Here is a 15,024-nt window from a genome sequence, read left to right on the forward strand (position 1 = left end):
TTTTATTGATTTCAGAGACCAAGAGAGAGGGAGAGATAGAAATATCAATGATCGGCTGCCTCCTGCATGCCCCCCACTGGGGATCAAGCCCGCAACACAGGCATGTGCCCTTGACCGGAATCGAACCCGGGACCCTTTAGTCCACAGGCCGATACTCTATCCACTGGGCCAAACCGGCCAGGGCACTGACTGGAGTTTTGAGTCCATGTGTTTTACAGTCAATCAGGTGGAGCAAAATTAGTCATATTGTAGTGTTCCACAGATCTTCCTATCCCTGTGTAAGTTTCCCTTAACAGAAATTTATAAGAGATCTCAATATATAACTAAGCAAAAGCACTAATCAAGATGGGGAAAATAGACACTTCATAAATGAAGATGTACATTTAAGTTACACGAAGAAGTCCATTATACAGTTAAGTACACCAAGGAATAATCAGACTACACAAAACTCACAGGGCAAAGACAAAAGGAGGCTGTGCACTCCTGTTATTTGCATTTCCCCTGGGGTCATGTAGCAGTCCAGGCCCAGAGGGCTCCGAAGACTGAACGTGCCAAGGCTAACTCACATTCCAAAAGCTCTCATGCAGAAAGGCGCTTCACTTCATAAAACCCACTCGACAGGTAACCTAGCCATTCATGTTCAGGCGTGTGAAACTGGGATGACACACAGGGCACGTTTCTTATATTTTATTTCAACATTTAAAATATTCACAGATGTAGTATAGTCATTGGCATCTCCATGGAAGATGCACCAAACAAAGCATACAGGTATTCCACAGTTACAGAAGTACATGTGTGTGACTATGTAAAGATTTTACTCCTAGAATTTATCTGGAAAACCACCACTAAAAAACAAAGAAAAACACACACAAAAAAAACCTTTTGAGTGTTTCACTGGATTTCCATAAAAAGTGAAAGACTATCAAGAGAAATACCTAAATATTAGCCAGCACTTTTGTACTATTTCAGACTTTCATATACTCTTTCAACATACCCATGTCATCAGGAACACTTAATTCTCAATTATCTTTCTTTTCCCCTCAATAGCCAAGGCCAAGATGTATATATTTATTTTCATAATCTTTTTTCCAAAAATATTACGCAGAATAGGTTGATCATCACTGGATCTTGACTAGCTAATGAGGTAGGAACAGTCTTCAAAAGAAGTTCTTAAGCATTTATGAAGCAAAACAAAAGAGAATAATCAAATTATATGCAGTTTTTCTTTTTTAGTGGTAGTTCTTTTCATAAAATGCCAAGAGCATTGGAAACTGGTCACATGCTACTTGTATGTAAAAGACAGAGAGTAAAACCCCATGAGAAAGCCCTCTGCTGAGCACATGCCAGGGCCGGTGGTGGTTAAGTCCATGCTGGCATCACAAGGCAAGAAACGGCTGCCCCCAAATGCCAAGCTTTCCTTCTGAGTGATCTTACCAAAAAGATAAAGTTTAAACAGAAACAAAAGTACCCTTTCTTTCAGTAGGAGTTAATTTGGCTCTTATTTTAACCCAGCTCTCATCCTTCCCTACACACACACCCAAAAAAAAGATTAATAATTTCTATATAGTGCATATCCAGTAGCATTATTTAAATGAATTTAGCAGTCGACTTACCAAATTCTGCCAGAAAAGCACTCCTTATATGAAGGTTTAACATCGTACACTAAACAGCTGGAAAATGCCTGGGTAATAACAGATTTCAGCACCATCTCTCTATTAGCAGGTTGTTTCAAAATGCACACACTCCTTAAATTCCTGTAAACCTAGGAAAGTCAACAATTATCCCCTCTCCATCTACACCAAAATCAAAGTTCTGTGTTCTAACTACCCTTTCTGTATATATAAGGAATATTTTTCAAATCTACCCAATCAAGTTAACAGGACATGTTTCCAAAACAGGGGAAAATTATCAATCAAGTATGCATTGTCTAAAAGACATTATTTGAACACTTTGGTGCCTATTATTTGATGAGGCTAAAATACCAGAGAGTTTCTTTATTTCCCCAATTACATACTGATTAGGGTTACTGCTAAAAACACTAAAATAAAAAAAAATCTAAAAATGTAAAAAAATACTTAGAATAGCTGCCAGATAAATTGGTAACTGTATGTGGTTTGGAAGATGGTTTTGAAATCAAGTCCTTGACAATTCTATAAAATGTTCTAGACATAGTTAGCAATCGAACTTGGTATGACAGTGCAACTCTGATATGGCAATAACCAATTACTATTTTACTTTAGCTATCAAAAATAATTTGTCAACAAGCATTTTTTACATCTTTAAACCTTTCTTTTGACTATTCTATCTAGAATCGTGTCCTATCTACATGATCAAAATATCCTTAGTTTGCAGAGAATTCTCCCGCCGTCACGGCCTTCTTTAACTTCGGTGACAGCTCCCTTACCTCCTTTTCCTAAGGCACACCAGGCCCTGCTCATTGCTGCCACGGCCCTGAAACCTGTATCTCAATCCATGTCTCTGTCATTGGTTCAGTGAAGTCCTACAGAGCACTGCTAGGTTAACTGAACGAACAAGCCTACTTCTGAAGCAAAGGCCAACCACCACGAGGCTATGCTCTTTCCCTAAAAACCAACCACACTGCCGCCCCAACGATAAAGCTCACGACATCCCTGGCTGCATACACTCCATAGTCAATGTTTCAAAATAAAATGTTAGGCCAGGAAACTTGCACAACTTTTATTAAATCCTAGGCTAATTTAACAATATCTGATTCTATAGACATCATCCTACGGTGAACACGTTTAATAAGAGAAAGCAAATCAGACATCTAAGTCATTATTTCCTGCAGACTAAGCAATAAGATAACTACTACACAGAACGCTACAGGTCATGACATACACTTACTTGCTCAGAGCTTTCACACAAGCCGTATTGTTTATCAAACTATGTCTCCTAATATTTAATACAGTAGAATTAGTGATTGTAGTTCTCATATAATATTTTAGTTACAAGTACCTTATTGAGATAACTAACATTTAGACAGTTTCACTGACTTTCCAGATTAGCAGAATATATTCAAGAAAAAGCAAAAAGTGAAATGAACACTGAACATGACAAGTTACAGAAGGAAAATGAAGTAAAGATAAAAAGGGAAGTGAAGTATCAGAGGGGTTGAAAATCAGTCTAGACACTTGTTTAGAAGAATCAACTATGGGTTTCACAGATCAAGTTTATAAATTCAATACAATATAAATCCTTTTGAATGTAAAAGCCACATTGAAATTAAAAGGTCTATAAACTGTTAACTTTTGGCCTTAAATAGTACCAATTCTTCTGATCAAAGAAGGCCACAACAGTTAAGATTGTATTACTTGATTTTATTTTACACTAGGTGGTGGGCACAAAGCAACCCCCTTAATAAAGTTGACAATTAGCTTCACTCAGAACATTTTTAATAATGCACGTTAAAAAAAAAAAAAGTATTCTTACAAATTGTTCTGCAATCCAAATATACAATAGCCTGGAAAACAACATTTAAAAAACAAAGCCAATGTAAAAAGACAGGTTAAAACAACTAGGACAGTACAGGTTTATATGGCTCAGATTTTACAGTTTTCTCACTGCATCGTCAATGTCAGAAATCTGTTCCTTCAGCTGGCTCCATTGCTCAGGGTTTAAGGAAATACCTAAAACAAAGTTTTAAAAATCAAAAGTTGAAAATGTATTTAAACTTTCCTGAGGGTTTTTAAACTTCCAAATAAAATACTGTTTCATCAAAATTGCCATTTTTGAATGGCACAATGATATAATATTGACAACAAGATATCTTGTTAACTATAAATTCATCATGATTGCCCGGGATGATCAATGTTATATCTAGTTTTACTTCCCACACTACATCTGCAAGACACATACTAAACTCAGCGAGAACAAACAATGACTTGAAGCTTAGCTCACAAATGCTTGCAAACGAGCAATTCCAGTGGCCAGGTCCAGGTTTGGTGTGTGACACCCATTCATTTCTACATTCCGTTGGCTCCAACATTTGCTCCCAATTCCCACAGGAGCTCAGGTGAATGACTTGTACGGAGTTCTCCCGGAAGCCTTCATTTCACTTTGGGAAATCCCTGGGATGTAACTTCTTGGAAGGTACAGTCGAGAGACTGGATTCAAATCCCAGCCTCACTGTCACTAACTACATGACTTCAAAACAATTACAAGTACCTCTGAGCCTAAGTTTTTTTGGCTGATTTGAATTATAAGCTTGGCATATCACTGGGCATCACAAACAAAGCATAATTTAAAATGTTAAAATTTAAAATGTTAGCTAATGACATGTCAAACAGAGACCTCCTGGTTCACAGATCAACGCTCAACCACTGAGCTACGCTGGCTGGGCTCTGCCATAATTTTATCCTCATTAAAGTTAAGCGTTGTCCTGGCAGGGTAGCTCGGTTGGAGTATCATCCCATACATCAAAAAAAAAAAAAAAAAAAAAAAAAAGGTTGCGGGTTCGATCCCCGGTCTGGGTATGTTCAGGAAGCAACCGACCATCGATGTCCTTCCTTCCTTCCTTCCTCCCTCTCTCTAGAATTCACAGAAACATATCCTCAGGTGAGGATTAAAAAATAGGAAGTATCATTGCCAAAAAGACTACAGATGATAGTGAACCAACCAAATGAGGATCTTCCTAGTGCACTGACAACATTATTTCATTTCAAACTAGGTCACTTAATTTTTAATTTAGTTCCAATATTAGGACCAAATTCAGGAAATCAAATCTCACCTTTTCTTCCTGGTTTCATTTCACCTTCTTGATCCATCCAATATTCTCTAATATCAATTAGGACTTTTCCTTTAAAGTCCCGTACGCTGACGTACCTCATTTTCCCAATCTGCAAAAGAAACAGAACATAAAAAAGTATTTATAAGTCCATATTTATATTCACAACTTACTGCATACTCACTACTCTCTTAATCACAAAAATAACTACTACTATCAATATCAAAACTACAATCCAAAGGGAATGTCACTATTAAAAAAAAAAATCTTTGTAAATGATGGAACTAAACAAGCACAACTCACATTTCTAATCATTTTACATTATAAGAATCATTAGCAAAATAGTGCAACCGCTATGGAAAACAGTATGGAGGTTCCTCAAAAAATAGAACATATGACCCAGCAGCCCCACCTCTGGATATGTACCCACAAGAAATAAAAGCAGGATCCTGAAGAGGTATTATTTGTACACCCATATTCATAGCAACATTACTTACAATAATGTTTGGGATAGGGCAACCCAATGTCCATCTTCTGATAAATGAATAAACAAAATGTGATATACACAAGCAATGGAATATTATTCAGCTTTAAAAGAAAGAAATACGTTCAGATGCTGCAACATGGATGAGCCTGAGGCCATTATGGTAAGTGAAATAACAAGCCACCAAAAGATACAGATTGTATGATTCCACTTATAAGATGCCTAGAACAGTCAGATTCCTCTCTGAAATCAATAAAAATATGTATGTATTTTTAAGTGTAAGTATCTTAGGCGGCTATGGCACTGAACTAAACATTTTCATTTTGGTTTTACAATAAGCTTAAGAGCTTGTTGAATAGATACAATTAAATCTACTGAAAATCTACTAAAATAATTTTGATTATTAGATAAGTCAAATAAAAGTTCAATGTGGGCTTGAGCAAGTGGAAGAAACTTTAGATGATAGGATTTGACCTTGAAAAGTGATCAGCCATTAAATAAGTAAAAAGGAGAAAAAGGTGACAAAGACATAGAAGGGAGAAAGCAGAAAGATACAATACTGATTTTCAAGGGCAGGCTGACCACACTGACCTATACTGCAGAGGACTGGAAAACACTGGAAGAAAATTCTGAAGCCTGTACAGGTTCTTAGAGCAGGGACAAAAAAAAAAAAAAAAAAAAAAAAAACATCAGAAAAATACTACTACTACTGCTTGTCTTCTGCAAGACTCATCTTCCTAAGATATCAGAAACCTGCAAAGAATTTAAACTCTCACTAGAAAAAGTAAACGTATTTTAAAAGAGACAAGCAATGATCACAAGTAATTGAAGAGGTAGAAAACTGTTGCTGATTTGCATTTAGCCAGTGACAGCAGTCCTGAGGCGGTGAAGTGTGGAAAAGTGGAGATGCTGCCAGCTGACCTCCTGAAAGGCACCTGGAACAAGTGCTGAAAGGGCTCCTTTAAGGTTGGGGGTGGGGATGAGGGGGGTGTCGATACATTAAGAAAGGAAGTATTTGTTTATAGACTAACCAGTACCTTAGCCATGTACTGTACATGAGAAAGGCTAAAGCCCTAACCGGTTTGGCTCAGTGGATAGAGTGTCCGCCTGGGGACTCAAGGGTCCCAGGTTCGATTCTGGTCAAGGGCATGTACCTTGGTTGCGGGCACATCCCCAGTAGGGTGTGTGCAGGAAGCAGCTGATCGATGTTTCTAACTCTCTATCCCTCTCCCCTCCTCTCTGTAAAAAATCAATAAAATATATTTAAAAATGCTAAACAGGGATTCATTTGGGGTCTGGAACAAATTAATTCAATTTACATTCTTTCTAATGAGAAAAAATGATTTGGCTTCCGAACAAATTGGGTCTCGAACAGCCTTCTGAAACAAGTTAAGTTAGAGAACCGAGGTTCCACTGTACTTTCTAATGTGCAGTTCTCAATCTCTTCTTTTGGATTTCTATAGCTTTTAAATTCACGTTGTTTTAAATACAGCAAAACTACAGACTTGTAGGTGTTAGCAATAATCTAGCATTTGAGGTATTGCTCCCAGGCATGCTGTCAATTTTGGCTCAAATTAAACTCGTTAAAAAATTTTTTTCAGCATCTTATAAATTACTTTCATTTCTACTAACATGTTCTTGTATTTCAATGAATATCCTTAGTCAAGAGCACTCTAATGTAATAAAGATTGTGCCTTATTTGATTAAGGCGCTCTGATCGTTCTTCAGGTCCAGCCAGAGAAGAAGTCCTCTGGACCCAATAACCAACCTTACCTGGAACATGTTGTCATCCCTGCTGCTGCTGCTCTGTTTAGAAGACGACAGGGCTCTTGAAGTCTCACCAGTCTTTTGCTTCTTTACAGGCTTTTCTGAAGCAACTTGCTTTTTCCTCTTTAACTTGAAAGAAAAATATGAATATGGTTAAAATTTGCACACTTAATAAAACACTTCTCAGATTGATGTACAAGTTCAGTGACCAACAGGAACCTCACAGGACGATCTGACCATAGATCCTACCTGGGCAGGTCAATGCTGTACCTTTTAGTACAAGGTGCATCTTTGCATTAAGCCCTGCCCACTGTTTCTGAGCACCTGGGTGCGCACACCTTTGAAAGGCCTAGTTTTCAGACGCCTGGGAGCTTCGGCACCCGCAGGAGAACACGGTCTTGCTAACTGCCCTGTAAGCCAATCCCAGCCTCGCTTTCCATGTAATCTTCCTTGTTTCCTTCGTAATTCCAAATGTACAAGAGAAAGTGCAAGTGTCCTTCTCCAGAACATTAGGTCTTGCTTCCCAACAATGTCACCAGTTTGGTGTAATTAACTCTTATAAAAACTCACTACAAGTTTAGACATTTCTTACATGTCAGGGTCAAGATTCCAATACTTTTTAATACTTAAAGGATCAAAGTCTGCATTTGCTCATTAAATAAAAAATATAAACATAGCCAAAGATCCACCTGACAATGAAACTTTAAAACTAACCTAACACTGGTATATAGTAGTATTTGCAAACAGTTCTGAGGCGCCCCAAAAATACTTTAGGCATTAGAGTGGTATTAAGCAGAAAAATTTATTTTGTAGATCAGAATCCCACATAAGGTTTCTTTGGGAGGAACAACAAAAAAAGATGAGGGGCCTAATATTTTTGAATAAACTTTTGGGAACCACAAGTCTACTAAAGCTATAAAGGGGACATACTAACTAGGAAGAATACAACCAACTTATTCCATTTCTAGGATATGATTATCTATTTATGCTCTGTCTATTCCAAGAGACACTTACACTGGCTTAGGGAATCTGAGTGGACAAAATTAAGAAATCTATTTTGTACTGCACACAAGTCAACTCTAAAACGTCATCACACAAAAAAAACACACAGCTAAAGATAGACAGCAATGTATTAGACTAGCCTTCAGAAGCAAAACAATGTTTTAAAAGCAGCATCATTGCAAAAGCTTTTTATATAATCTGTCTCAAAATGAGCTAACAGCCCATGAAAACCAGTAGAGTTCCCAACCCAAACAGTAGAGGGCGCTCATGTTCCTTAGTGGAAAGCCTAAGCTAGTATGGGGTGGGCAAAAGTAGGCTTACAGTTGTAATAATGAATAATGCAACTAACAAATAATAGCGCGATAAACTGTTTCATGTATTCACAACTGGAAACCTACTTTTGTCCACCCGTGTATATTAATTTACTAATTTAGATGAAGCTGGACATAACATAATGTACACAAACAAAAAGAAATGGATGTATTTATGTCCTTAGGATTAATAGTACTATTTGGGACAATCAGCAAAAATTAACTCTGCTCAAGAAGCAAAAGCAGCCCTGACCAGTTTGGCTCAGTGGATGGAGTGTTGGACTGCAGACCCAGGTTCGGTTCCGGTCAAGGGCATGTACGTTGGTGGCGGGCACAAACCCAGTGGGCTGTGTGCAGGAGGCAGCTGATCGATGTTTCTAACTCTCTATCCCTCTCCCTCTCTGTAAAAAAATCAATAAAATATATTTTTTTAAAAAAAGCAAAAGCAATTATTCTTTACATCAGGGTCTGTAATGATAGTCCCTGTGGACTGGTACATGCCTGACACACAAAAGCTCAATAAAAATACGTTGAATGAACGTATTCAAATGCTCTGCTGGTGTAATAGAGAGATTCCCTACTACAGTACATATATTCTCTGAAGCCTGTTTCACTCTTGCAGATGATATCATGTTCTGTATTTCCCTATGAAGATCCATCTCCCCCAAACTCCCCCTTAAGCTCTCTCTTAACTGACACTGCCACCTAGGCTCGGAGACCCCACTGCGGGAGCTTCTAGGAGACAGAGGACAGTGCGTGGAAGGCAGGCCCGATGACGAGCGAGGTGCTCAGCGAAGGAGAATAGTGCACCACGCACAGTGCAGCGGCCATCTGATGCGGAAAAAGCCTACTCTGCCTCAACAGGCAATTTCACGCCAGCTATGCTGGGGGCTAAGAGGAGGGAACCAGAGTAAATAGCATTCTAACTTAAAATGCACCAAGCCTACACTTTAAGTAATACTTGTGGCTGGATAAACACCAATGACTGAGACAGTGGTCAAAATTGACATATGCATTCAAGGAATACAGATAATTTGGATCAATTACTTCATACAATAGCTACAGATGAAGCCCATCTCTAAATAATGGCAAACAGTGACTTTGGCCTAATTCTAATGCTATTCCTCTAGGGCAGCGGTTCTCGAACCTGTGGGGGTTGTGAACAATGAAAATACATCCTGCATATCAGATATTTACATTACAATTCATAACAGTAGCAAAATTAGTTATGAAGTAGCCACGAAAATAATTTGATGGTTGGGGGTCACCACCACATGAGGAACTGCATTAAAGGGCTGCGGCGTTAGGAAGGTTGAGAACCGCTGCTCTAGGGCCTATGGCAGTGGTCTGCAGGTGTGGGGCTCCTCACAGAAGTCAGTCTGAGGCTGCCTGGAGTCTGATTTAGGGGCGAGGGGTGACATGGAGCAGCACTCTCAGCATCCGAGTGAAGATCCAGGCCACCCCACTTTCAGAAACACCCATCCTGTCTCTCACTGTAAGATTCCCACACACGGTGCTGTCCCTCGGAACTGGCCATGGCAATGCTGCGGAAGGAAGGACTACAGAAAGGACCTGGTGCAGTAGCAGTTACCTTTTTGTCAACTTCACTGTCAGAATCGCTGCCAGAAGAGCTTGAAGAAACAAGTTCCTTTGATTTAGGCATTCTGAAAGAAAAACATATTATGTAAGTAATTTACAAATTGCTCTATTACATTCATTTTAACTCTCCCCCAACCAAAAATTTAAGAAGTTCCATGGTTCATGCTACCATTTTGTGGTACTGGAGTTTATACTGAGGGAATGCTACAAGTTATATTCTAATCTGTGCTCTTCCAAGCTGAAGATAACATGCAAAGTGTCGTACACATCGCACACTCTTACACCCTTTCTCAGAGCCAATGTGCATTTTTCTTCTTCATTTCAGCAGGGTTAGATGTCCATTGCAAGCAGCAGCTGACAGCCACCAGGGGAAGCCAGGGAGAGTAAGTCCTCTCAGTAAGGCTTTCCACTTCTCATTGTTGAGACCAAACATAAAATTATTCACCACAGGAAATAACCACAACATTCACACAACATGGGGAATACTTGCACTATACCAGTGGTTCTCAACCTTGGCTGCACATTAGAATCCCCTGAAAATCTTTTCAAAATCCTGATTTCTGGGCCTCATCCTCTGGAAATTCTGTTTCTTTGTGATGAGGTGGGGCCACAACATCAGTAACAAAAAAAAACAGACTTTCCGGAGGATGAGGCCCAGAAATCAGGATTTTAAAAAGATTCCCAGGTGATTCTAATGTGCAGCCAAGGTTGAGAACCACTGCACTATACAGATGTTGATATACAATTAATTGCCATTATAATACTAGTAAAGGCCCAGTGCACAAAATTCGTGCACTCAGGGGGTCACTCAGCCCGGCCTGCACCCTCTAGTGGTCCAGGAGCCCTTGGGGGATATCCCACTGCCATGCAGGCAGGAGAGGCTCCTGCAACCACTGGACGGCTGGCAAGCACCGCTTCTGGCTGCGCAGCACTCCCCCTGTGGGAGCACACTGACCACCAGGGGGCAGCTCCTGCACTGAGCGTCTGCCCCCTGGTGCTCACTGCATGTCATAGCAACCAGTCCTTCTGGTTGTTGGGTCCTAACGGTCTCTTAGGCTTTTATATAGATAGATTTTTCTTATTTTGTACACGTTCTTAATTTTCTTTGGCTTTTTGACCATGCCATCAAATAACAAGGACTAATTCAGAGCTCACAAAGTTATACATAATTCACAATTCGTTACATTTTAACACTGATTTTTCTACTCTGGAATATACTAAAACTTGAAGACTGCTTTTGGCAGAGGCAAAACCTGTCCTCAAATTCCCACGGAGACCCTTGCTCCCCAGGTGCCTGAGCAGCAAGGCAGAGAGCCCTGCGCATCTACATTTGCAGAAATTTGTTTAAAGCCTAGATCCCAAATTTCAAGGAATTCCAAGACCCGCTGAACCTATTTTCAAGGCACTTACACCAGGGCGGTAAGAAGTTATCTTCAGCTCTCTCCATCTCCCCCTCTCAAGAGACTGAGCCAGAGTTTTCTATGCCCTAAAGGGTCCCATATGCACCACACACAGTCTTTCACGTGTTTAAAAACCAAAGGCTTCATTTCCTCCTTTAAAAAGTCAGAAATAACGTAGCACTCTAGAGGGAACTTGCATTAGCAGTGGCCTTGACTGTGTCCACAACAAGGTAAAGGGCCCCATCCTGGACATGAAGTTCCAAAGGGGGGGGGGGAGCAACCTGCACGACCACGTCTCGCCCGTTATTCCTGCTCCTGCTCCATGTCACAGCCCTATCTCCAAATCTACCCCGTTGTGTGTGCTAGCTGCTGATAATGACAGGAAACATTTCAAAACTAAATTAAACAGCGCCCATGCTTCCCTCTGAAACGCCGCCATCTGCCTAAAGCAGCCTGGGGCCTAGGCCCGTTTCCAAGACACCCACCCTCCTTTTCACCGAGTGCGACCATTAACAGGACAAGGTAATGGCACCGAAGCCGGCCTCTCAGGACGGATGGAAATAGGTATTTATGTTCACCCCAGAAGCCTTTATTGTTCCAAAAAAAAGAAAAAAAAAGGCAGGCAGGCTCGTAGTTCAGGCAAATGATACTAACATCGCTAAACTACATACAAAACCAAACAAACAAAAAACACGAAATCGCTGGCGGGGAGGACTGGAGACAGGCAGTCAACAGATCGGCCAGGACTAAGGGCACAGGGGCGCGGTGCAGCCCGAGGGGGTCCTCCCGGGGCGCGGGGGCTGGAGGGGGGCCGCGGCTGCGGGGGAGGGGGCCGGGGCTGCGAGGGAGGGGGCCAGGGATGCGAGGGAGGGGGGCGGGGGAGGGGACCGGGCCGGCCCGTGGGAGGGAGCGGGGGCCGGGCTGCGGGGGAGGGGGCCGGGGCTGCGGGGGAGGGGGCCAGGGATTCGAGGGAGGGGACTGGGTCGGACCCGGGGAGGGGGCCGGGTCGGGCCGGCGGCGGCGTCGGGGGCGTGGGAGGCGGCGAGTGCGGCGGCGGCCGAGCGGGAAGGGGAGGGCCTTGCACCAGCGCCATTTTCTCCGCTCGGAGCGCTCGCCACCCCGGCCACCCCCGGCCGCCCTCGGCCCCCCACCCCGCCCTCCTCCGTCGGGGTCCGCGCGCCCCCGCCCTGGAGCGCCCCCGCCCGGGAGGCAGGAGCGGGAGCGGGGGCCCGGGAGGCCTGGGAGGAGCGGCCCCGCACGCGCCCCCGCCCCCTGCCCGAGCCGCCGCCGCATTGTCCGGGGCGCCCGGCCCCCTGCCCGTGGCTCCGCGTGCCCGGCCGCGCCCCGAACCCCGGGCCGCCGCGCCCGTCCCTGGGCCGTTCGCGGGGGCAGCTCCCGGCGCCGAGGGGGCTGCGGCTCCCGGGCGCGGGGTCCTGGCGGAGGAGGGGTCGGGTCCCGGGGTGGGGTGGGGGGGTCCGTGGGGCCGAGGCGGGGAGGGGCGGGTCAGCAGCGCCGCCATTTCCCGCTCGGTCACCGCCGGGGAGAGCGGAGGCCGCAGGCGGCGCGGGGCCGGGGAGGGTGGGCGCGGGGCGCCGGGGGCCGGGGCGCGGGTGGGGGCGGGCCGCGTACTCACGCTGCGCCGCTGCCGCCGACCTGCCCTGCTCGCTCGCTCCTCGCCACTGACAGGGAACCGGACGTGACGGAAGCCGAGACCCTGGCCCCGCCCCCGGCACGTGACGGGGCGTGGCCTCGCTGGAGAAACCCGCACCCAGACCCTTTCCAGGGCCTTAAAGGGACCGCCCCTCGTCCTAAACCGCTGTGGTTCTCAACCTTGACTGCACATTAGAACCACCTGGGAATCTTTTTAAAATCCTGATTTCTGGGTCTCCTCCTCCGGAAATTCTGTTTCTTTGTTGCTAATGTTGTGGCCCCACCTCATCACAAAGAAACAGAATTTCTGGAGGACGAGGCCCAGAAATCAGGATTTTAAAAAGATTCCCAGGTGATTCTAATGTGCAGCCAAGGTTGAGAACCACTGTCCTAAAGAGACGAATGAAAAAAACCTGAAAGACCAGCACCGAGGCGAGAGAGACCAGGTGGAGTGGGAAAAGGAGGCTTGAGTTCAGTGTGCCACGAGGAGGAGGAGTCAGGCCTGGGGGCATCGAGAAAGAGGCGGGGGGGGGGGGGGGGGGGGGCATTGAAGCCAGAGGGGAAAGTGCCTTAAACCAAGTGCAGAGAGCTTGGACTTTATTCCAGGTGAAAAAGAAGGCAGTGAGCCCTGGCCGGTGTGGTTCAATGGGTAGAGCGTCGGCCTGCAAACTGAAGGGTCCCAGGTTCAATTCCAGTCAAGGGCACAGGCCCGGGGTTGTGGGATCCATCCCCAGCTGGGGCGTGCAGGAGGCAGCTGACCCATGATTCTCGCCATTGATGTTTCTCTCGCAAGCCTTCTCCCTCCCTCTCTGAAATCAATAAGAATATATTGTTTAAAGAAGAAGAAGAATGAGTGTGGAAAGCTTCCGAGCAGTGAAATGTCTTCGGGAGGGTTGAAGGAAGAAGAAGGGAGAGCTGGGAGCTGGGAACAGCGTAGGGGAGGATGCTCTAACAGCCAGGGTGAGAAGGGACCGTTCCTAGAATATCAGAGTGACTGTCCTTTGGACTCGGCCCCAGCTGAGCTCTCTGTGCCCGTGTCAGGTCCAACAGAGGGAGGGAGCATGACGAGTAATAAGAAAAGATCTGTTCTAAACGTAAACCCCCGGGAGCAAGGGGCTCTGCTCCGAGACCCACTCGTGAGCAGGGGATGCGGAGGGGAGAGAGCCAGCCTTCCTTCGTAGCCACTGATTATGGCACAGCTGTGGAGTGGTGTCCACCGAAAACAAACTCCTAGACCTGCATGTGCAGCAAGAGAGGAGGCCCTACCCAGGAGGGAGAGGAGGCCGTTGTAGGAAGTAGGCCTCTGTGGTCCATCTCCAGCATAGTCAACTTTTTAAAAAATATATATTTTATTGATTTTTTTACAGAGAGGAAGGGAGAGGGATAGAGAGTTAGAAACATCGATGAAAGAGAAACATCGACCAGCTGCCTCCTGCACACACCTCCTACTGGGGATGTGCCCGCAACCAAGGTACATGCCCTTGACCAGAATTGAACCTGGGACCTCTCAGTCTGCAGGCCGCTGCTCTATCCACTGAGCCAAACCACAAGTATAGTCAACTTTTAATGGAAACAGTTACTGAATTTCCCCAGAGCAAGCAATGTAGGGGGATGGGGGGAAGAGGATATAAGAACAAAGAACTGGGGACGTGAGCCAGCATCATGGTGGAAACCCCCAGGTCCCGGCCTCAACTAGACAGGGGGAGGTGGCAGCAACTAGAAAAGGCCTAAGCCCAATTTTTGTTAATGACCCAATGGGAGACAATAAGACCTAGGCTACCAGTGGGGGAACAGGTGACCCCATAACACTCAGCCAATGAGGAACAGGAGGAGGGAGGGTAAAAAGGCTATGATTGCTACTCCATGTGTGCCTGGACAATGGGACAGACGCCGCTCTCTCGAGAACGCATTAAAGTCTCGTTTTCCCCATACTCTGTCTCCGCGTCCCTTATTGGAAGTCGGACAGATGAGCATTTCTCACAGCACGGACCTCAGCAGAGCAACGTTTGGTAAAAACAGTGCTCAGTGGTGATGGCCAGCCCGGGCTCGCTCACTCCCAGAGGAGGA

At 44.5% G+C, this 15,024-nt stretch overlaps 1 protein-coding gene across 8 annotated transcripts; it reads right to left on the reverse strand.

The window, feature by feature from the left end:
- Window positions 1–672: 672 nt before the first annotated feature.
- On the reverse strand, window positions 673–13,044 carry SUB1 (SUB1 regulator of transcription). Of its 8 annotated transcripts, none has more exons than XM_059694992.1 (5): window positions 12,941–13,044; window positions 9,900–9,972; window positions 7,002–7,118; window positions 4,748–4,856; window positions 673–3,647 (listed from the first exon to the last, which is right to left on the reverse strand). In XM_059694992.1, exons 2-5 carry the CDS (start codon window positions 9,969–9,971, stop codon window positions 3,568–3,570), a joined length of 378 nt encoding a protein of 125 aa, XP_059550975.1. In that variant the 5' UTR covers window position 9,972; window positions 12,941–13,044; the 3' UTR covers window positions 673–3,567. The 8 variants fall into 8 exon arrangements, with proteins under 8 accessions (XP_059550975.1, XP_059550970.1, XP_059550969.1 ...); XM_059694987.1 differs by having other exon boundaries at window positions 7,002–7,124; window positions 12,941–13,042; XM_059694986.1 differs by having other exon boundaries at window positions 7,002–7,124; window positions 12,937–12,997.
- Between the last annotated feature and the right edge of the window lie 1,980 nt (window positions 13,045–15,024).

Source organism: Myotis daubentonii, chromosome 4, assembly GCF_963259705.1.
Source record: "Myotis daubentonii chromosome 4, mMyoDau2.1, whole genome shotgun sequence".
In the NCBI taxonomy this organism is placed as follows: Eukaryota; Metazoa; Chordata; class Mammalia; order Chiroptera; family Vespertilionidae; genus Myotis; species Myotis daubentonii.